The 23,561-nt window shown below is 48.4% G+C and overlaps 2 protein-coding genes across 5 annotated transcripts in view; one reads left to right on the forward strand and one right to left on the reverse strand.

Moving 5' to 3' along the window:
- Positions 1-23,561, forward strand: part of SEMA7A (semaphorin 7A (John Milton Hagen blood group)) — a 140,520-nt gene that overhangs the window by 71,020 nt on the left and 45,939 nt on the right. The gene's annotated exons all lie outside the window — the stretch shown is intronic.
- ARID3B (AT-rich interaction domain 3B) overlaps positions 1-23,561 on the reverse strand; it is a 29,439-nt gene that overhangs the window by 5,212 nt on the left and 666 nt on the right. For all 4 annotated transcript variants that reach the window (XR_009742260.1, XM_061447329.1, XM_061447328.1 and 1 more), the window contains 4 exons: positions 21,026-21,699; positions 12,498-12,569; positions 10,924-10,996; positions 19-202 (listed from right to left, as the gene is read on the reverse strand). Coding sequence is in view for 3 of the 4 variants with exons in the window: in XM_061447329.1 (XP_061303313.1) it covers positions 19-202; positions 10,924-10,996; positions 12,498-12,569; positions 21,026-21,610 (914 nt within the window). In the remaining variant the exon portion in view is untranslated. Of the gene's footprint in view, positions 1-18; positions 203-10,923; positions 10,997-12,497; positions 12,570-21,025; positions 21,700-23,561 lie in introns of those variants that run through there.

The raw sequence follows: 23,561 nt of genomic DNA on the forward strand, positions 1-23,561 counted from the left end.
TGGCCCTACAGGACTCACTGGGTTCGAAGCGTGAAGGCGGCGCTGGTGATGGAGGTGGGCAAATTAAGGCCTTTGGTGATCTCTCGCCAGATCTTCTTGTTGATGATTTCCACCAGCCCTCCTTTCTCAGTCACCAGCTTATAGAGCATGTAGAGATCCAGGATCTGCTTTGCCATGATGGGGATCCGATTGATGGGAGTTCCTGCAGGGAAACAGTGGGAAGGAAGCATGGAGTCAAGAGAGAAAAATGAGGCCAAGAAAAGCAGCAGGTTGGAGCTATCGATCCTCTTCCTAATAGGAAATGGAGGCAACTCTATTTGTAGCCTGACTTGAGGCCTCTTGATGGGCGAGTAAATGAGGCAGAGAAGTGTAGCTACATGGCACGTCCTTTCCATGACAAATCCTTTCCTGCAGGCAAAAGCAATTATCGGACAAATAATAACCTGCAGCTAAGAGCAACTTCTGAAATAGAAAGAGGGGAAGTGGGGACTATTCAATCCTGGGGGTTTGAATAGGGAGGGAGCAGCACAGAGGAATCGTGTTTTATGAGCTCCCAGGGCAATCTCAGATACAAATCTGCGTTGCTCATGCTCAGGAAGGGGCTGAGCAGCTACTTGTGAGCTGGGATTCAACTCCCTCGCTTCCCAGGGTTTGCTATCCCGTCTCCAGATGGGTACCATGGCATAACCCCGGAGCTCTGCAACCCAACTGCTGCTGGAGCAGCGATGCCTTGTGAGGAAGCTAGAGCAATCATGGGGATGGTGGAGGTGAGCAAATGAGCAGGGTAAGGGAGCATCACACATGGGTGGATGCAGGGAGAAGCACCAGGCATCCAGGTGCTTTTCAGAGTCCAGAACAAGGTCCTACTCTATCCTTGTGAGGACAAAGAGGGCAGAGAGGGAGATGACAAAACTGAACCACAAGGATAAAGTTATCTTGTGGGTTAAGAGAGGTAAGACAATGTGATTTTTAAGCTGATAGGGCCTTTTTAGCAGCACCTTCAAGTGCTAAAGGTGCAGGGTTTGAAAAGGCCAAACTAATGAGATTGAGGCAAGGAGAGGAAGAGGGAGGAAAACTGCTGATGTAGCAAACCTTTTCTTCTGCATAGGAAACGCTGTCCTGGATCAAAGAGCCATCCATCTGAGGCCAGTATCCTGCCTACCACAATGCTCAGCACCAGCCTTCACAGGAAGGCCTGGGAAGTGCCGTAATGGACAATTATGGAATCCCCAACCCACAGGGGAGGCTTCTGCCACCGCTCAGCAGCCAGCGACTCGGTTAATGCCCCGAAGCAGAGCAGTTTATGGCCCTTATAAATGGGGTTTATTCTGTTGAGTGAAAAGGAGCTCAGCTCGGCCCTGCAGATGTCCTCATTATACATGGAAGTGTAATTTTTCCCCCCTTCTCCTTTCTTTTTGAAGCCTGTTATGCATTAGCTCATGGTACCAATTCCCACCAGTTAACGGGATGCTGGGTAGGAAAAGGAAACTTTTCCAGCTTTAAAAGGGCCGCCTTCAATTGTACCAAGTTACTAACTCTTCAGCTGTAAGAACACATCAAGAACAACCTGATGGGGCTCGGTCTGCCAGCTGTCAGTTTAGATCTTTCTTATCCTCTTCTCCTTGCCTGGTCTAAACAACCCTTTCCTCATCCAAAAGGAAAGCCCACAGAGCAGTAATTCCAGACCCTCTTCCTGCATTTCAGAGACAGCTCCCTCCAGGAACTCAGATGTTGGAACTGGATGAGCTTTAAGGTCCTTTCCAACCCACACCATTCAAACTCCCTGCAGCTCCCGCATTCCAGGACCCAGTTCTTCCCAAAAGGAATAACCCCAGCCACCATTTTGTCTCGGTGTGTTACTGCAGGGCTCCGGAGCACACTCAGCATCATTCCAGCCACGCGGAGGGCTGGGAGTGCTCATGTTACCAGCCTGGAGTTATCATTCATCAGCTGAGCCCAGGAACCAGAGTCACACCTGCAAGTGAAGAGCAGGGACATGCTTCTCTCCCAGGTCTCCAGGAAGGACCAGGGGTGGGGTTTCCCACCTGAAAATGCCCCTTCCTTGATGGCTCAGCATTCCCACCCCAGCAGCACGGAGAGCCAGGCTGTCCCAAGCAGCACCTTGCTTCACTGATGCAGGATCAAGACCCTCTCTCCCCGACCCCTCCAGCAACCCCGTGCTGCTCAAAGCCACCCGCTTCTCCCCAATCCAATTTAGGGAAGAGCATTAACTTGCCCAGAAGGGACTTTCATCCAGCTCTCCTTGGACGGTGACCAGATGGAGAGTGAAAGGGAAGGGTCACGGATAAGGCTCCTCAGGCAAAAAAGCTGCTAATGCAGGACTAGAAGGAAATAATCTGCTTTGTAATACCCTGCATTTCTCCTAAATGCAGCTGGACCCTTCTCTACATTCTCCCATCTCAGCAGCCGAAAAGGTACACGAGGATACTTCTCCAAACGCTCCTGTGAAAGGCACAAACATCATCTACACCAGTGGGAAATAAAGGCTGAAATGGGTTTCTGCTCCTAGCTGGAATAGAACAGCAATCAGCTCTGCCCTCCCCACCTCACGTTACTACCCCTTTGACACCTTCCCTTCCTGAAGCTTGCTTTTAAACAAGCCCCACAGACCAAAGTGCCCTGAAATGTCATTAATAGCTTTATAAACTGAACTGAAACCTAGAGCTCCCCCCCTCCCCAAGGCCATAAAATTCCTTTATGCAGCCTGAGAAACTTTACAACAGGGAGCAAACTACTTCCATCCCTCTACCACCGGAGCAAGGAGCTGGGATCATTTTCCTCCTGTGTTTTCTTACAGTACCACACCAAGTAATATCCCCCCGAGCTGCGGTTTGGAGCTTGTACTTTTCGAAGCAAGGTGGAAATGGGCATGTTCCCTAGGATCCGAGTGCTAAAGAGTGGAGGAGCACAGGAAAGCTGCTCCCAATCCCTTCTCCACCCCCAATGCCTGGCTGAGGAAAGGCAAAGCGATAAAGTCTTTATTGGAAACCCCCAGTGCTCCAACAGGAAAGGCTGAAAAACGAGTATCATGGGAGGATTGGATGCTGAAGCCGAGCGGATCCTTTCACAGGCGGCTGCAAGGCTTGTCAGGGGCCATGATGGATTACTGTCATCTGGCAGCATCAGGATTAATGATGTGGAGGTCAGAGGGGAGAATTCCAGAGGGAAAGGTCAGCAGCTGGGGGCACAGCGTAAGACTTGTTGCCTTTTGATGGCAAACTCATTTTACTGTACTTCCAAGGCTCTCTATTCCGCCGGCTCTCAAATGCTGTACTTACTGTGCCTGCAAAGAGCTAAAGCCTAGCTCAGGAAGAGGGCGAGGAAGATGACTGCCTCCTCTCCTACTTTTCCTACTCTCTTTCTTTAGTACAACCCCAGCTACATAAGCACAAGCCATTCCTATAAGGAATCAGCCAAGGTGGGGGGTCACAAGGAATCTGTTTCCACTGGAAAAAGGGATGATTCGTAGTTGAGGAGCACGGGAGACCTGAGGAAGACAAACTCTAGGGCAGGGAAACGCTGGAAGGAGAAGGAAGAAGCACCCCATTGCCCATGGTTTTCCAAAGGGAAAGACAGCTCTAACGACAATAGCAGATTCTGGACTAAGTTTTCCTGGAGGAAGCCTGACTGTAGCTATAAACATCTCTATCCTTCCAGGGAATAAGCAGCCCTCTCTGCCAGGCTGTTTCACCCCACTCAAGAGCCTCTTGTTTCAGGCAGATGTTAACAGAAGGCTTCTAGGGACAGGCTTCAATGTCCCCTGTATCCCCAGTGCTGGAGAGGAGCAACTGTTGGATTTCCTTCCTTCAAGAGCTATTTAAGAAGGGCCTGAGGAAGCTGTAAGCCCAGCTAATCTCTAAGGACTGCTTCTACACCTCTTGGCAATGAACCAGGGGCACTGGCTGAGCCATCACCCAGGTTCTGCTCCCCAGCCACTGGCTCAGGGCTGGGGCTCAGCTTTCCATTGCTTGAAAGGGAACTAAGCTTTGGACCAAGGTCCTCCTCACTCACCCACGCATGCTGCCAAAGTTGGGTTTTCTTCCTCCTCTTCACCCAATCTAAGCCAGACTTCAGAGTGAGGTCTAAATCTGAAGGTGTAAACTGCTGTTACACAACAAAAAACTGCTCCTGTGAGACTGTTCTTAGCCAAATTATAGAGGTGATTGATGAAAATGCAAGTCCCCTGCAAGGGCCACTCTGTGCTCTGCTCCCCTCGTGCTGAGCCATGCCCACTGCAGGGAGTTCCCCACATCAAGCAGCCTAAGCCATGACTTGCCCTGCACTCAAGAGACAAAGAGCAGTTAATTATACCCAGCCTGGAGCAGTACTTTTCCAACAGCCCCCCCCCCATCCAATTTACTTTCAGAAGTGGCCATTTTTTAGTAAGGAACAAAGGAATGTGAGAATTCCAGACATTTATTCTGCAGAGCCACATTCACATTGCAATAAAGCATGCAGCCGAGTGAAAAACAGGCACAGAGGGGGCATTCTGAAGCCACAACCTGTCCAGGTAAGGAAAGAGCTGCTCTTCCCACCTTTCACTCTGAGGATGTTCAGAAGAGAAGCAGCATCAACCAGCCAAAAGGAACAACTTTTCCCCAGGAGCCTGGCGAAGGCCACAGTGATTGAAAATGCATTTTGAAGCAACTCTTGAAGAGATCTTCATGTTTCTTTGACAGGAGACAGTGTAATTACCTGGTAGGAAGGCTCTCCCCACTCTCCCAGCCCTGACAGAGGTAAAATACAGTTCAAATGCAAGCAAATCAACTTGAACCCTGCACTATCTCAGTTCCTGGTGTGCCTGAATTCCTCTCCAAGGACAAACCCTGGCTGGCTTCATGCAGAGCCGCCTGCTCAGCCACCCCAGCGTTAGCTGTTGGGTTGACTGGATGGCAAAGTAAAAAGCAAAGCCTCCAGAAGGGGAAACCAGCTTTTTCCTATCCTCCTTGTGGTGCCACAGCTGATGGAATCTCTCCCTACGCATGGCACTTCCCCAGCAGGCATCCTCACCTCCCAACAGGAATGTCACCACCTGATCCGCAAGCCTGCAGACCATTAGACACTCCTATCAAAGCGGGAGCCGGGCTAGAGGGTAATTAATCATGCTCTATTTGACAGGAGGCCCACTTATCTGCACCCCTTGAAACGCCATCAGTTGCTGCTTCCCTCCTCGATAAATGAGGCTGACAGCAGCCCCTGATCAGATTTCAGCTGCTGAACCAGAGGCAGCCGAGCTGGCATCACCCCTCTTATGTTAGCCAAGGCTCCAGCCACATTCACCTTCCCAAAGTGGGCTCTTCTCCATCCCCAAACCAGGCATCCCACAGAGATTCCCAGCTCAGCTATCATCCAGCTGTTTGGCTGCCCAGTGTATTTGCTATTACGGATTTCTTTTGCAGATGTTTAACTGCCAGCAACTGAGGTGGGTTTCCATACCTATGGCCTCTGAACCAGATAAACTCTTCTCTAGGCAGACAGGGACAACTAGGACAGGACAGAAGCAAAGGAGGATGCACACAACCTCAACATTGGAGCATCTTCATGCCAAATGGTTCCACCTTTTCCGTCCACCTGGATATCTCTCTCAGTGCTGAGCTAATTTCACTGCTTGAGGGCTGTTAAGATGTAGGGGAAGAACACTTGGACCACAAATACAGGTCCAAGAACATCCATAGCAAAGAGGAAGTGCTGCTATAAAGAAAGAGCTGGAGAAGAGCAGGATTTGAGAGACAAACATCCAGTTAGAGATGCTGGAGAAACATGGGACAATTTAACATCTCCATCTTCAGGGGAAGTGAGGAAAAACCCCACTTTGACTCCATCCTTCTGTATATGCAGGAAGGAGCACCTGGGATTCAGACCAGGCAATCCCAGGAGCAGGCAGCTATCAGATGAATACAGAAAGGTTCATGCAAAGCAACACCCCCCAGTCCTTTCCAATTCATGTGCGTGCCTTGTCCAGTGCCACCTCAGTTCATACCAACACATTTCAGCTGCTCAAACCTCCTCTCTGCTGGCTAAACTTAAATCTCCTGGAAGCCAGAACCAAGGCAACTTCTAACAGTATTTTCCCATTACAACTGCAGCTTCCAATATGATTTCTCTTGGAGCTAAAGCAATCTTCACTCTAAACCACGAGGTTTCAGTTGCTTAAAGCCAAGGGATATCCATTATTTGAATCAAGCTGTGTATTCTCCCTCCAAATATGGGGAATTTCCAGGCTTTTTTCAAATCAGAGAGAAAAAACTCATGCCTCAAGTCTGCAATGAATGTTCTGATGGCTGAAAGCAGAAGGGGGAGGAAGTTTGGGTTTCATGGGAAGGACCTGCTGATAACTACTTCTAAGTTACTGCAGTTTGCAAACCAGCCTAAGTAAACTCCCCCAGAATACCACCTTATGTAGCTGGTGGGGACTTTTAGTCACCGGGCACCTGTGGTTGATGAGCAAAACATTCCCTGCAAGAGCTTTCTGGAAGCTGCAGAGAGCCCTACCTCAGGGCCAGGCCTAGGCATCCCCAGAGGAGCTGGATTCAAGCTGGCCGGAGATCCCAAGCACTTTGCTTTGCACGTGATTTTATCCCGCATCCCTCAGAAGTGTTTCAGTGCATGGAGTTCTCTGTTCCCTGCTCTGGAAGGCTCAAAGCACTTAAAGAATATTGAGGAATGTGAAGCAGAGTGCCAGCTGGCCCTGCAACTTCAGGGAAAGCCATTCTTTCTAACAATATAAAGGTAAAACTGATTCCCACTGCTCACCATCTGCACAAGACAACAGTCCCCACTCTTCCTGAGGCTAGGCACAGCTGACCAAAGAAGAGGCTCTTTAAAGGAGGTGCAGGAGGCAGAGACGTAGCTGTGTACAAACCCAAGGCTCTCCTGGGGAAGAGGACTCTGTCTGGTTGATGGGGACCATCTAGAAGACACCTCTGCAGTGCCTGAAGTGAGAACATCAGTTGCTATTCAGGGAAGCATTTGCTGCGGCTCAGCAGTAAGCAGGTAGCACGAGCAAAGGATGCTGAGAATTTATGTCTATTGATGTCTCATTTCAGGAGCTATGTTGCTTAAAGCAGATTCAAAAAGACCCCAAGAGGATCAAAAGAAGAACCCAGCAAAATGGAATCAGTAGAAGACTGAAGTGTATTCCCTGACCAACCATTTCATAAACACCCCTTGGCTCATAGATAGAGGAATCCACCAGTAAATGCTTTTGTCAATACCCTGGATTTGTTGTATTTCCCCATCCAAACGTGCAGACAGAGCATCCAACAGCAGGAAAACATTAAAACCACACGCTCTGACTCACAAAGCCCCTTCTATGTGTATACACATAAAGCCCCTGAATGGTCAAGCCATCTGGGAAAACCAAGGTCAGGCACAAACCTTGACCAGCACGAGTAGAGCTGTACAATTGGAGACATTTTATGAGGTCTTCACAAAGGCAGTACTTCAAACGAACCAAACAGCTTCCCCTGCAAGGCAGCCTTTCCTCACACACCAGAGCACGCGCTTGGATCTCTTCCCCATCAAACCTGTCTAGAGGCATGTCTTGCATGAACACTGCTGATCCTTCCAGGGGATCAAACAATCCCCACTACTCCAGTGCTCTCCCAATCAGTACTAGTGGGATACAATCAGCTCAGTTCCCTGAAAAGGGGTGGAAGGTCTCTCTGACACCAAGTCTGAGCCCAGTAAATGAACTTGCCCATCTGGTTGCATACATTGCTGTTATACAATTCTTTCTAGTAATACAAAAGATGGGGCAAACACAAGATTATCCTGAGTTATTGTAATGGATGCAGCTCTAGCCTGGGTAAACTGCTCTGCCTGCAGCATCCTCAGTGGCAGGCAGAACAAATCCAGCCTCCATGCCTGCAATGCAACCCCCTCCAGAGGGCACCAGCAGAGAACCCCAGCCAGTGGCCTTTACAACACCCTGAACCACAAACTAGCCCAGGGAGCAGCTCCTCATGCAGCAGGGGGTTAAGAATACAGCTTTGGAGAACTCAGACCTCAAGCCATCAAGGCTCAACCTGTCACAAGCCCCCAGATCAGCAATGAAGATGGAGGGAAGCCACGGCTGAAGGTTTTTATCCCCACTCAGTCCAAGGAAAGACAACTTTTGGGTTGAGACTGAGGAAAAGCTGGACAAAGAGAAGGTGGAAGTGGTGATATAGTGAACATCATCCCTGTCAAGCGGCATCAGGTCAGTCCTGTCACAGGCCTGGTTCAAAGCTAGTCCTGCACACTAACTGCTCTTCCCTCCTCACCCCATCTGCCCCTTCAATCACAGCCATGGTGGGACCCATATAACTAAACACATACAAGGAATAAAACATCCAACAAAAGAAGAGTTACAGCCTTCCTCTCATCTCCCTCTTCCATCATTATTGCCACTGAAGGGCCATTTTATCACTTGCAGCTGTGGTCATTCAGGGACAACCTGCTGTGCTCAGAGGCAGATGAGACCTGCACATTTGATCTGCATTAAGCTTGTTTCATGGCTCCACATTTCGAGGTACATTCCTAACAGCAGCACCAACCACCAAATCTTTTCATCCCTCCAACTACTCAGTAGCTCCTGTGAAATGGGGCATTTATCTTCCACATCAGGCTTTTTGGTGCAGCAGCAGTTAGCAATCTGTGCTTCAAATCCAGCAGCCCCAAACAAGGGGGGGGGGGCTTCTCCTGGACAACAGCAAAAGCAAAAGCCCCATCTTTACACCAGCAATGTTTATTAGCAGAGCTGCTTTCCAGTCCCTTCAGAAACGAGGTGCAAATGAAGCAGCTCTTCACACATAGGAGCTAAGAAACACAGGGCTTTGCTCTCAGCTGCCCTACAGCTGCTGAAGAAACAGGCCAAGTTAAGAGAGCTCCTGTGCAGCAGGACACAGCAGCTCACATTCCTGGCAGAAGAGAAGCTGCCTCCTTTAGCTCAACCTATGCTGGTCAGTTCTATCAACCTGAAGGTGTTTAGCTCCCCAGAGTCCTTCTCTCTATTGCTTTTGGGGGGACCCAGACATACAGCAAGCCCGTAACTACCCATACTCTGCAACTCAGCCAGCTTCCCAGCATGGAGGAGGTTGGATTTGTTCTGCCTGCTGCTGAGGATGCTGCAGGCAGGAGCAGTTTGCCAAGTGCCCAGGCTAGAGCTGCATCCATCACTGGACAGTGAGGGCCAAACCTTTCCAGCCCCTCTGGCAGAGGACTGTCCAGTTCACATCTCTCCCCCATGGGTCCTGGGCCCTTTAGATTTCAGTTACAGTCCTTCCAGCAAGCATAAAACCAAGGGAATCTCCAGCAAACAAATGCACTGGGAATGCCCGGATGATTAAAAGCTCAACTCCGCCAGCAAGCAGCCGGTGACCAGCTCAGCCCCTGCATGGGCAATGTGTCAGTTATGAATAATTGAAAGGGAATAGGAAGGAGACACTGAAGTATGAAGCAGATTTCTCTCTGGGTAGCTGGAGGTTTCTATTGCTGCCAGTCAAACCCTGCAGATGATTGTCTTGTCTGTCAGGCATCCCAGCCCTCACATTAACAGTTGAGCTCAGGTTAACATGGGCAGGTAAACTAATCAAGCTTGGTTATGCCTCTGCACACAAAAGCCAAACCCATCAGCAAAACCCAGCTCTCATTTTTACCTGCCTTGGGCAGCACAATCTCAAACTGCAGGAGAGGGAAAGCTCACCCAGGTCATGCCAGGGAAAACAGACATGGATACGAAGGGCAATTGGAATAGCTGCATTTAGGATCGCTTTCCCTCTGCTTGGGATCTACTCATCCACATAGCAGGATGCATCTGAAGATGCAGGGCTCAAAAACCAACTGGAAATAAGACTCTAGCTCCAACGCAGCAACCAGATCACCTTCAAATAGATAAGGCTGAGGTGGTGCAGCTTTATCCTTTATGAGACTCTCAGGGAACAATACTGGTGACACCAAGGCAGCCCCACTTCCAAGTAAGCATGACTGGGCTTGTTTGCCTCAGCACACTCTGAAAGCATCATGCCATGAGGATGGAAAGGGTCCTTTATACATCTGCTCTTCACACCTCCCTTCAGCAGACTCTTTGGGAACAAAGAAAAGGTCTATAGCACAGTTTAATGCTTTATGTCTTTGTTGAAGAGTGCCTGGCCTGGAGGGGTAAAGGAGGAGAGCACCACAAAGGATCTACCACACATGTTCACATGTCTATTTTATACAATAGCACATCTATGTACATGTTTATGATGAACAGTTTGCAATGAGGGGACTGAGCTTTCATAACTAGGGGACAAAGACTTGTGGCATCCCAGCTGAGCTCCTTCACATGTGCATCACTGCTCCTGCAGCCAAGAGAGATGCAAGTTGGTGACACCACAGGGAGGAATGTGAGAAACTGGGCACCTCCTCACTCAGTTACACAAGATAACGGAACAGAAAGCTGACACATTGCCAATCTGCAGGGAAATGTGGCTTGGTGTCTGTTTTCCCAGTCCCCAGATTGTATGCTGCTACTCCATGGAGGCTGTGAAGGCATTCATACTCAGCTTCCAAATGCCAATGAAATCGAACAGGAGAAGATGTGTGATCATACCACATGAAGGGGGAGACCAGAGAATTTCTAATGGTGCTGGGTTCCTTGGGGAACCATGCTTCTTCATCTCTTCAATGCATGGACAACATGAGTATTAGGTAGGAGGACAAAGAAATAGCATCTGTGTAACTAAGCTACAAGGCAGGTCCTTTCCTACCATGCTCCTTCTCCCAGGGCGAAGATCTGAAGTCTTACCACTGCTCTTCCATCTGATCTGCAAGTTCAAGGGTTGGAGGTGGTCTTTCAAGCTCAGAAGGGAAGAAGTCACAGGCAGCAGTACCCCTTTGCCCCACTGTACCACATCCAAGTTCAAACAAATGCTTACTCACCCCTCTTCTGCATGAAGATGAAGAGGTCATCCAGGAACTCTTTCCGTTCAGGGTCACTATCCAGTTCATAGAGCTATAGGAGGGAAATAAGGATGAAGGCACAAGCCACAATGCAACAGAAAATCAAGTAATAATATCAGCTTCTTCCAATGGGGATCTGGTGCTTGCACTGGAAGGTGAAAGCAAAACAAGGAAGGATTCCTGAGTGCTCTGGTGGCCAAGGCTGCTGTGCCAGTTAAAAGACCCTTCTTACTGGTTGCCTTGCTCAGCCCCTCAGTAACTCATCCTGGCACAGCAGATACCAGTGCCCCAAAGGGAACAGGATTCGGCCCAGTTAACAGCACTGCTACAGAGCAGGGTTTGAAACCATCTGAAAGCAAAGGGGAGAGGAAGTATTAAGGCAAGCGAGACAGAAAGATGAGACAACCCAAAGGAAGGTGACAGTGGCTCAGGGCAGCTTAGTGTCTGTACCCTTGAAGCACCAGATGGGTTAAGCTCTCTGCAGCTTCTCCCAGCCTCAGGATTCCCTCCTTTAGGGATTGTCACCTAAGTGACAAACTGATCCCTTGAAGGAGAAGAGGAAAGGAGTGAGCTTTCCTGTAACTACTAATGCCTGCAGGAAGGAGTCCTCTAAAATAAGCCCCAAAGTCTTCAAAACTAGCAGAAACCAGCCTGGAAATTAGCTGCAGAAATCACTTTACCAACAGGCTTAACCACCTAAGCACTTAAAGCTCCCTAGCAGCTATTCCAAAGGAGAGGCACTGTGTGTTAGCATTAGCCACTGCTTTTCAGAAGGGAAAGGCATGAGTGTCATCTCACAACTGCCTCTTCCCCGAAAGATCTAATTCTCACCTAGCAAGAATCCTGTGAGGCCACAAAATGACAGGCTGAGAGGGCTCAAGTCCACCCCTCACTGAGATACAGGACAGATGACAAGAGAGAAGACAACACTCTACATGAAGAGTTCAATACCTTTTCTTGTCTGCACTGAGGAGGAATCCTGCATCACTCCAGGGAATTATGTGCTGCTTGTGGAGCAGCTCAATGGAAAAGCGAAGATTCCCTGGGAAATACATATTCCAGCCTCTCTGTGGGTGCTGCTAGCTACTTGGTATTCACCCAGTCCAGGAGAAGAGGGGCTTTTTGGGCTCATTTCCTGTGAAGCTCTGTGCTTTCTCACATCCCAGCTCGGGGAAGAGAACACAGCAGTGTATTTGCAGAGCAATTAGCTGCCCCCTTTCAGAAAGAGCCAGCTTGGTTTCAAATGAATTCCTCTGGCTGGTGTGACACACAGCTGCCACATTCAAATCCAGGTTCAAGAAACAAACCACCCTTCTCTCAGCTGCAAAAAGTATTGACTAATATTATAAATGCCTAGAGTCAGGTTAGTAAGTCTTAGTTCAAACCATATTCCAGTCAGCCAAAGCAACAAAATAGCCCCAAAACAGCAGGTCTGTAGGCAGAACAAAGCAGTTTAGTTACAAATTCACTACAGGGGAATAGTGAGGGCTCCACAGTGACCCTCTGGCACAGATCAGGGGAAAACCCCCCTCAAATCCCATGATCCCACTGACCTTGGCAAAGTCTCGGGAAATTTCTCTTCCTCTGCATCCATCACCTTCATCGCTCCAGGTCACGCTGCCATTCTAGGGAGAGGGAAACGACAGGATGTAAGGATCTGCATGGACAGGCTTTGCAGCCAGTTCCAAACGCTTCCAAATAGGCAATCTGGGGGCAAACACACATGCAAAAGCAGCTGCTGGCTTAGACCAAGATGACCAGAAAGACGGGGGACATTGGTGCATCTGTCCCATCTCACTTCCCTGGAAAGGGAAGTGGCATTTCACCTTCCAGGCTGCTACTGAAGGGAGGGGAAGTTTCCAGCCCTAAGTTTTAACCCATGGAATTGCATCACCAAGAAGTTGTCTTGGCACCAGGAAAAGCCATTCCAGAGGAAAGTCCTCAATCTGCTGAACCCTGTAGGAGGTGCTCTGCTGCAGTGAGGTTCAGCACCTAAAGAGATGCTCTGTGTCCATCCTTTTACCAAGTGCTCATCCTAGAGCCCCTAGGAAAGGTGCAGGTGTTACTCAAGCATCCCTCCCTCCTACCAGGCAACACTTGGAAATGCCCTTCTGTCCTCCCCCAGCTTGCCTGCAAAACCAGAAGAGGGAGATAAACCCCTTGGAAAGCTTCTTGCCCACCCAGGACATTTCCTCCTGGAAGCTGCTGGATGTGCCTTGTCCTCATAGAAATGGAAAGCTCAGCTTTGCTGGATTAAGGTTCATTCTTCTCAGGCATTAAAGGGATTACTCTAGTTGGGCCTATTCCACTTGGTAAATCATCAGCTTGAAATGATCACCAGAAGGAGCAGCCTCTAACAGTATGGCAGAGGCCAGGTGAATGATGATGAGATACATTCAAGCATCTTTAAACCATCAACTTCTTGAAGTGCTCCAGAGCCACTCAATGCAAGAGAAGAGCCAAATCCACTCAACACAGTACCTCTGATTACCCTGTCCTGATAAACACCCAGCATCCTAGCACTGAGCACTGAGGAGAGACAGCAAAAGGTTTCAGCACAAGAAAGCCAGCATGTGAATTAGAGAGGTGGTCCAATACCTGAAATCTCGGAGTCATCTGGTTGTGACACATCCATTGAATTAGAAAGATGAATAGCTCCCGTCAAGGCCGGGCAAAGCTACACTTCCCCCTTTAAACAACACTGCAGTGAGCTGCCCTAATGCCTGCTGATTTAGTTTGAGCCAGTAATTCCTCCTGGAAAGTCAATTATCCAGTGAGTCCCATCAACTGAAAGATATTTAATGGGGGATTATTGCCACTTCTGTTATGTCAGCTGTTTATTGCAGCAGATCAATTCCCAGCCCTCTCTAGGAAGGGATCTGAAGCCTGGTTTTGTTCACAGGAGGATTCGTCTTGGTGTCCTTTGCTAGCAGAGATAAAAACCACAGGGCTTTGCTAATTATGGCAACATCCAGCTGCTCCTCAACCCCTCCTGCCTGTTAACCGGGATCAACAAACCTGTGTGACCAGTTAGAACAAGAGAGGGTCACTTCAGAAGGCAGCAGGTAGTTCCCATCCTCAACTTTACACACTCCAAAGCACAATGATTTAGAGGGAGCTGAGCCAGTTTCTTCCCAAGTGGGTATTTGCTTATAAATCCAGAGGGCAAAACTGCTTCTGGGGTTAAACTGGGTGCTCCAGGAAGCAAAACACTTGCTTTCATTGGGAACTCTGGTCATGCCGAGAGCTTATTCCGCTACATTTGAGGAAGGGACAGGAAGAAGAGGGCTTAAAGGAGACAATTCTTTACTGCCAATGGGTTTGAAATTGCTAAAATGTCAAGGAACAAAACTTTCCATGGGATTAAAGTCTCTTGAGAAGTTATTTTACTTTCCCTATGTGAAGACAAGGGGTAACTGGAAAAGAATGCCAAGATTAAGGTTTGATACCGAGAATAAGCAGAATACCTACAACCTACTTCCATTAGTACACCCTAAGATGCTTGAGGGCACAGAAGTAATGCTCCCCCACATCCCACTAGTGAAAAGGAGCTTAAAGCTTGCTGAAGCCATCAGTGTTTCACCATATGCCCAGAAAAGTGGCAGAGATGGATCTAACCTGGCATGACACGGAGTGAGCCGAGGTGAGAGCCAGCAGCCAGCATTAGCATTTCCTCCTGCAGTAGCTGCAAAGGTTTAAAGCCAGTTACCACTCCCCATGTTAAGCTATCAGAGGCGATAAGGAGAGGGCTTCTCATGCACCTCAGTGTACACCAGCACAAGCTGGAGGCCCGAGGACAGAGCACAGGTTTCCTCTGGGTGGCAGAGTTCGCAGAGTCTCGGGCTAGTGTGAAATGTCAGCTCAGCAGCTGGGAATAAAGCCTTATTTATTCAGAGAGCAGAGTACACGCACTACAGGCGCTTTCCCAGGCTCAGCTTTGATCTTGAGGGACCACTGCTCTCCAAAACCTTTGGGTCCGTGCCAAGGTTACAAGAGAAGGTATCAAACACTGGCAGGGTTCAGAACAGCGACTCGAGCACGACTGGAAGGGGTAAATCAGGGAAGCGCCCCACAAAGCTCCTGAAGCAGCTCCTGATGCAAGAGATGCTTCACATGCAGAATAAACTACATTTTGCACAGCAAGAGAGCTCAGCAGGAGCTTTGGTATCAAGCTTCCTTTCCATTCCTCCTAGGAAAACAAAGTTACCCTATGCTGAGAAGCCCTCCTCTGTACGAACAGCAGGAACCTGAGAAATCAATATATCCTCACAAGTCATTAAAAGACCTTTGTATAAGTCAGGCAATAGTAGCAGGAAGGAAAAAACACTGTTGAGAGAAGCAAGGCATTCTCTGGGGAGAGTCCTCCTTCTCCCTCTGCCTGTTTGCATCAGGGGAATTTGCTGATGTTTGACAAACAGCCTTTGCATCACCACCGGCAGGAATTTATCGGCTTTCTTGCAGAAGGAGGTGGGAGAAGCCCTCAATGCAAAGCCCGAGCGAGAAGGCAGAGGTGTTGGGAAGGGCTGGCCACCTCCGCTGCCTTCCCCCTGCAGACACCTCCATCAGAGCCCCCCAGGGCTCCCCCTGCCCCAGAGGCTGCAGACCTGGCTTCAGAAGCAATTATATCTGGACCTATTTTAGGATTACTCCCTAACCACCTGGAATATCTTATTAGAGGGAAGCTCAGATGTCCAGAGCAATTTTGGTTTCCAATCCCACATTCAAAAGGCAGAGTTAACCCTGAGTTGCCAAGCAGACAAGAAAAGGGGAGGACGCTTTCCTCCTTTGCCCAGCCCATTCTTTTGAGGACAAAACCCTTATAAACAAGCAGCCTCAGCCCCTCTCAAATGTTCCCATCTCACATGTCTGTCCCTCATGGAGACCAAGAAACTAATCAACCCCCTGTGCTCGACATGAAGTATTAAGGCAAACAGAACAGCTCAACATCTCCTCCAGTCCTGCCTGCGCAAGCTGCAGTTAGTGTGCAAACTGGGACCTTGATGAGAAACTGGAAATGCTCCTTTTCCAGGTCATTCCCTTCTCCCCCAGTTTGCTCCAGCTGTTTGAGAGAAGCTCAGCTAAAGCTCACTGAGGTTTTCTCAGACTACCAAGTTGTATTCAAATGGGAAACTGAACTGGAGAGAACCCACTAAAGCTTTAATATGTAAAAGTAAAGGGGAAACAAAACCTTCTGGTGTGAAACTCAGCATCATTCTGCACCTCCTTACTGCAGACCTGCAGTCTTGACAGCTTTCAGGCTAGAAACCTGCTGAAATACCCACTTAGGGCCAAGGCTAAAGGTTGCAATGCAAAAGAAAGCCCCTCCCCTACCCCATGAGTTAACTGAAAGCACTGAGTCAATGAAAAGGTAGAGGGGCAGCAATTTCAGGATTATCAGAGAATCCCCCAAATTCCTTTTGTGGGTTGAGTTAAGCCTTAGGAAGTGAAACAGATGCTATTAGAAAGAAAACTGTTGTACTACAAACCGCTGATAAGATCAGGACTACAGCCCTGAGCTGCAAGTTCTCAAGCATGGAGAACCAAGTTATAATTACTGCGTGCACAAGCTCTGCTGGAACTGGAATAAACCCTTCCCAGTCTGACTAATAACAGCTCAATTCAATAGCTGCAAGCTTCAAAGCCTGCTTTGGAAAACCTTGGAGTGATGGCAGGAATTGCAGGGAGGATGGGGAAGAAAAAGAACGGATTGAAGTTAACAGATTAATTGCCTTTATTTATTAAGGCCTAGCGAGTGCAGCACTAATGTAGTTCTTTGCTTCCTTATCCTTAAGGAAAAGTTGGGCTCTTTGTGAATGACTCCTATTCACAAACACTCAGAGGAATTAACTAAAACCTAAGTGACAAGAAGATTTGTTCAGTGCTATAATGGCTGTGGGAAGAGAAATTCGCACTGCCACAGGAGAGTCTCAGATTCACCCTGAAGTGAGGAAACACAGTGTAAGAGGACAACACATTCGAGCACCTTCCCACCTCCTGCCTCCAGCATCAGCTGGAACGTCTCTAAATTGGCACCAAGAGAAGCTGAAACTATTCCTAAACTTAGCACCTGTAAAAAGATGCTAAAATAAGCCTTCTCTTCCTCAGGATATAAATGAGCTTCTCACTCTGCTCCTTTGCATCCAGATTTAGCACAGTCACTGCAGTATTACATAGCCCTGCTGAAGCCTATGTGACTGCCTCCTCAGATGAAGAGCTGGGGGAATTCTCTGATGTCTAATACAGGTTGTTTGCAGGCTGCTGCCTCCAGTCATCATCACAAGCTGTTTTCTTGGTTCTCCTCTCTCATACTTGATGTCCTAACCAAAAAGGTGACTGTTGCTCCCGTCACTGATGATGAAGTGAACACCAAGTGAGGTGCTAAGGCAGAAGCAGGCTGTCATGGGGATGAAGACTTCTTCAAGCCTAAGCCATGAACTGCAAGAGAAGTTCATGTCCTTACAGAAAACAGCTTTCAGTACGAGAGAAACCAACTATCTGACACGAGCTCTTCATGAAGAATTCTCTGCCCACACCATCACAAAGATACTGAGTGACCCACATAAGGAATTAAAAATCCTTATGGACTGGGCCCTGGACACCTGAAATAACTTTGAGGCAAAAATACACTGTGTGAAATGCAACTTCTTTCTCCCTGGGACCTTCACCCCCACTGGATTAATGAGTATCTCCTGAGCAATACCTCAATACACACACCACTTGAGGCACATACTTAAAGGTTCTGGAATCTCAGCCGCTCATTCCTAGACCCTAGAGCAAAAGCAAAGTAATTATTTTAAGCTGACTTATCTTAATAAACCCCATGACCTTTGTTGAAGTTTAGGGCAGGATTTTCAGGAGTAACTGGTGATTTCTGAGAATCTACCATGAAACACCCCCAAAAAGCAGATCACAAACCACTCTCAGACAGCTGCTTCACAGGGACTTACCTTGCTGTGTTTAAGGCAGCATTAATATCAGCTGATGCCTGAAAACCTTGGCTTCATTTTTACATTCCACCCCGGAATGCACATACTCATGTGTGTGCTGTAGTAAACAGCCTGGCAAAACTGCTCCTGGTAGTGCTGCACACCAGCCTGGAGTGGGAAAGGAGCAATGCAGAGGTCCTGCCTTCCCTGCACGGCTCTCCCTGGTAACCAGAGCCATCCCCAAGCAATGTGAGAAGCCACGGGCTGAGGACCCACACCTTCCAGCTGCTAAAAGCATCATTTTCACCCACAGAATTAAAGCCTCAGCTTCCTTCAAAGACAGGCAAAGCCACAACACCCTTTCCCCAGGATTTGGAATGGATTTTCAGGGGATTCAAGCGAGCTGAGCATAGCCCCCCCACCCCGCCCCAGCTCTTCTTTCGGGCCTGCAACTCCCTGACAAGCAACTGCACTCACTCCCTTGTTGTTTTGTGCTGACAAGATTCCCACCGCCCCTGTGCCGTAAGCTGAGCCAGCTCTTTTGTCTGCTGCCTTGTTCTACAATTATTTACTTGGCTGTCCAGGATGGAACAGAATGGGGCTTCATCTTGCTGGTAGATTCCACCTTTCTGCCATCCTCACGCCACGTACCTTCCAGGCAGCGTTAAATACACTTTCAACATACATTTTTCTCCAAGGGCATCACTTTCAGAAGCACAATCTACACTTGAAAGAAGAAATAGAAGTGACTTTCCCCCCCTCCTTCTGCAAGCAAGAGCCATTACGCATACCACAAATACTCCCAGAGCAGAGCTAGCTGGAAGCAGTGTATCCCAACCGGTTATTAGCCTCCATCTCAAGAAGAGCTAAAAGAGGCAAGATGAGGAAGCATTTAGAAAACCAACTGGAGAACACAGGCTCTTCTGCATTTCATCCTGGCTTTTTCAGCTTAGCACAACCATTTCAGACAAAGCCAGAAGAAAAAACCCAGTATCTTTAAAGTAAGCCTTTGAAATAAGAATGTCAAGCTGTCATGCCAGCTAACAGCTCTTGTCTGCCCACCACATTCATTCCCACACCTCCAGCAAGCCTTACCAGCTCAGAACTGGTACACTGCAGTTAAATTTTTACTCCCTGCTATGCAGGCTGCACTGGTGAATACAAACAAGTTCATCTGCAATATTTACCCTGCCCAAGGTGAATATTCTGCAACAGCATCACTAATACTGGCCACTTCAGTATGGCCTTTTGAGCACCTTAACGAGAGTTCACCGGTATCACTACGAATATAAGCTATGCCTTACTGGGGCTGTACTGGAAATCCAGTATTCCATCTCCAAACACCACATTTCCTTTTAGTTTGGCTTCCTGGGGAAGCTCTGTGCACTCTGGCTTCCAGAAAAAGCTGGTCTGACATCAGACTAAGGTACAGTCTTCTACCAAAACACTGCTTTGGTTACTGCTGCAACGAGCCATAGCAACTGGATCGGTGTTAGTGCACAACACGCCAGCTGTAAACCAGTGCTTTTATCCTTATATTTTTTGCCATACCAAATCAGCTCAGACCAGATCTAGCTTGCTTAATGGTCATCTTCCAAGAATAGGCAAATGACCTAGGAATCAAGCCTACTGATTCAGTAAGATTCCCAGGACTCTCACAAGATAAGCAAATACTGGGAAGAAACACAAAGACATCCTGTTAGCACCAGCTGAGCTAGACATAAAACCAGCCAAAGATGTTAAGCTTATTTGGGGTTATTTTGAACGTGATCCCCCTAACTCCAGAGCCCTGCCTATAATTCTCCACCCAGAGACCTTGAAGAGGAAGTTACTCCAAGCCAGTAAATACAGAAGCAACTTCTCTAGCAAGCATCCCCTGTCATACCCACCTCACGTCCCTACAACAACTTCTTTCAACCTAACCCCTCTTGAGAAGCACACCCAGAGAAAACACAGCAGGAGCTGGATGCCTGCTGCATCCCATGCACCAGGGCTACTTCACCAGCACACTTTACAGGACCAAGAGTACAAATGCCATTCACCTCATCACTCCGAGGAGTTCCTGCCACGCAGCAGTGTAGAAACACCAGAGTGGTCCTGGTTCGCAGGGCAGGAGCCTTATGGAACAGGAGAAAAACTAAAGGCTGCTGAGCTTTAGCAGTTTGTCATCAAACTGCTGCCTGTGGCAGCATGAAATGAACGATCTCGTGCATGCAACCAAGGGGAGAACCTGGCCAGAGAGCCCACAGCAAGCCTTCAAACACCCATGTTCACCAGCCAGCACAAAGCAGCTCCCACCTTCCTCCATAGGGTTTGCGGGAGGTAAGGAAAACCAGCTCTGGTTTTGTCCACAGTTTCTTAGCTCAAAGAACTCTACCTGAAGCAAACCCTCTTCACACTCAGGTTAACATCTGTAGAAAAGGACAATTCAGTCCTACTTTATCCTTATTTAAACCATGCAGTCCTTTAGCTCAATTTCAATACCTATAAATGCTGCATAAGTCTCTGACAGCCTGCTCAAGTTAGCTCTGGAACAAAACAGCACCCAAGTGCTACATTAACTGAAATACCCACTTAGAAAAGAATCCTTGATCCTCTGGCATCTACCTACAAGGAGTAGTAATTCTTCATTCAGAGGCAGAATTAACCTCCTGCCAAAACCAAGCAGTAGCAAATCAGCACTTCCCTTCCCACACATGAAATAGAGCGGCTCTGCTTCCCCAAAGGATCAGGACATACGCTCTTCCCACATCACAAACCAGAAATCCAGCCAACAACACAGCATCCCCCAGGTCTTACACAAAGGGGTTATAGATGTGAAGTAACTCAAGGCATTAGCAGGCAAATGCCTGCACCCAAAATAAATATAGCACCAGCCTGTTCCCTCTGAGCGGCAGCACAGCAGGGAGATAGAAGATAATAAACGAGCCAAGGATCAAAACTCTACCTACTCACAAAGGTTCTGAGAGTATCTGTGAAGCAAATCAAGCTCTTGAGCTATCTCTTTATAACAGAACAAGCCAGGGCAGCATTACTCTGCACATGCCCTGCTCTCCCACTCTTTCCAAAGCTCCTGTAACAGGGTACCAGGCTAAAGAAACTCCTGGTCTGGCTGAATCTGGGTTTTCTTAGAAGGAAGCAACATTATGACTGACCTGCTTGAGCTGCTCATCCAAGCGCCAGTTCTGGCGTCCAGACGGGGAACTGGCATACGGCTGCTTACTAGTGTCTTTACCCTGTTCTTCCTTGCCCTGCTGTCCCCGCTGGAGGCCTGATGCTGGCAGAGGATTCGAGGTAGAAGCCACTCTTTGGTTGTGATGGGCAACTTTGGGAGCATGGAAATATTTCAGAGCAGAGCAGGTTTCTTTCCCAGTCACATCAGCGCCATCCTCAAGATCACCGCCTTCTAAACCCCCTTCTTCTTCCTCCTCCTCTTCTTCCTCCTCCTCCTCTTCATCCTCCTCCTCCTCTTCTGGCTCAGAATTCATGCTGCTCTGATCAAAAGCCCGTGTAGCTCCGGCTGCAGGTGGGCCTCTGGCCAAGGGACCAACAGTGGAGCCGCCTGAAGCCCTGCCAGATGTGGCTGCTAGGACAGCCTGCTGCACGGCCAGCTGCTGCGTGTAGAGCAGCTGGGCTTCCCTCATCTGCCTCTGCTGTCTCTCCCTGGAATCCATCTGCAGAGGCGTTTGCTGCTTCTGCTGCTGCTTCTGCAGCTGCTCGACCACAGCTTCCAGCTTCATCCCGCAGTTTGCATGGCTGGGAAAAGAGGGGGGTGGTTTTGACTTTATCTCGCAGGGTTCAAGCTCCGACCTTGGGAGACTGGCAGAATCTGAAAGATAGACAAATATTTGTCTGTATGAATATAAAATGCTTTCATCTTTTCCCCAGGAAGAGGATAAATAGAGTGCAAAGCCAATACTCTTTCCTGTGCAGGAGACCGTGAAACAATCAGCTTCATGTTTAACAGCCTCAGGCTCAAACTTGCATTCAATTTTCAGACTGTTTAATTGTATTTGCAAGCCGAACACATTTGCTATAACCTCAGTTTCGTGCACCCCAAAGACAGCATCTGAAATGCCTTTGTCCAAGGTCCCAGCACTTTTTCCTTCTATGCTTCCTAAATAATGACTTTTGAAAGGTTAAACATCGAGGGTTTGGTGCTTCTGAAAATGCTGCCTTAAAAGGAGATAGCTGGGTGATGAGCTTGACCCTGTTTCTACCGGAAAATGGGCAGGGATTTACTGCCCACCAATTAGATCTACATTATTTTATGCTTTCATTACATGAGCAAATTCTTTACACTTCAGCCATCTTTCTTGCTAAAAAAAAAATCTCCAAACCACAACTATATGTAGCCATTATTTTCCCCAAGGAGAGCAAGATGAGAGTCCAGCAAACACCACTGTAGCCTGAATCAGACTGCTGAGCACCAAGCAGCTCCTGCCTCTGGTTCCCGGAGTTGCCAGCGCATCCCAAGCTCCAGCCATAGCCTCCCCTGGCTTTTCCCAGCTGCAGGATCGCTCTCAGCTCTGCATTTGGACCTGCAGCAAGCCCGTGCTGAGCCTCCTCTTGGGCAAAGAGCACCACCACAGCCTGCAGCCAGCCTAAATCCTAGAAGGACAACTACGCCTTTAATCCCCGAGCATTAAAACCAGCGGGTGTATTTTGGACCCTGTGTCACAAACTGGACCTGCTATCAAAGACCGGCCTTCTCAGGGTTGTTTTGATGCAAAGAAAGATGCTTAAACGGATCCCACTTGCTACACTTCAAGGTTCACTGATATCAAAATACAGCCAGCTTAGAGAAACAAAGGAAAGGCCAACTCCAAACAAGCGCAGGCTCCCAGCCACCTCCCACCGCCCTGTTTACAACCAGCCCTCTTCAAGGCACATACTTCGAAAAGAGACTCCTTTGCTAGCACTCATTTCCAAACCAGCCCCAGTTCTGCTCTACAACAACAAATAACCTACCGGACACCGCTTTGAAAAGTGAAAGGCAACTTCCAGCACCCTCAGTGCAACTCGAAGTCATCTTCTAAGGTGGTCAGGTGGAGCTTCTCACACAAAAGTGCCCACCAGCTCCGATGCCCAGCTCATTTCTCCTCCACAAACTCTTCCCTGTGCTAAACACCAGCCCACCACTGAGCTGAAAAGCCTCACTGGTGCGTTTGCATCTTTATCTAGCAGCAGCACAGCTTTAGTGTGCAAATGAAACAATATAAAGTGGATTAGTGCAATAACGCATTACCTGGCAGCTGAAAAGACTCTTAGACTCCTTCTGAAGGCACAATACACCATCTGGCCTAGCTCCACACACACACTCCTCCAGTAAAGCAACAATGAACCGTTTCGGGTGTTGCAACACAACCATAAACCGAGGTAGAGAGCCTCCAGTCCACACCTCACTGCATATTGTTGCACCTGAGGCAGGGTGAGGCATCACCTGGGTGATACTGAGCAGTTACTACACGCCTCAGGTACATGCAACAATAATAAAGGAGCTGATAGTGGGTTTCCATGCGGAGCAAACACACCTCAGGTGCAGCACCACCCTGGTATGCAGCACCCGTGGCATTCCCAGAGCGCAGGTACAACTGACGACAGGATTGATGCATGGATGCACAGGGGCTTCTCCAGAGCCCAGCCTCCCAAAAAGGTGAACTCTGGCTCCAGCAAACACGCCCTCAGCAA

Source organism: Pezoporus flaviventris, unplaced genomic scaffold, assembly GCF_033815535.1.
Source record: "Pezoporus flaviventris isolate CSIRO_AGI_PZ_B2104156 unplaced genomic scaffold, CSIRO_AGI_Pfla_v1 ptg000006l, whole genome shotgun sequence".
Lineage (NCBI taxonomy): Eukaryota > Metazoa > Chordata > Aves > Psittaciformes > Psittacidae > Pezoporus > Pezoporus flaviventris.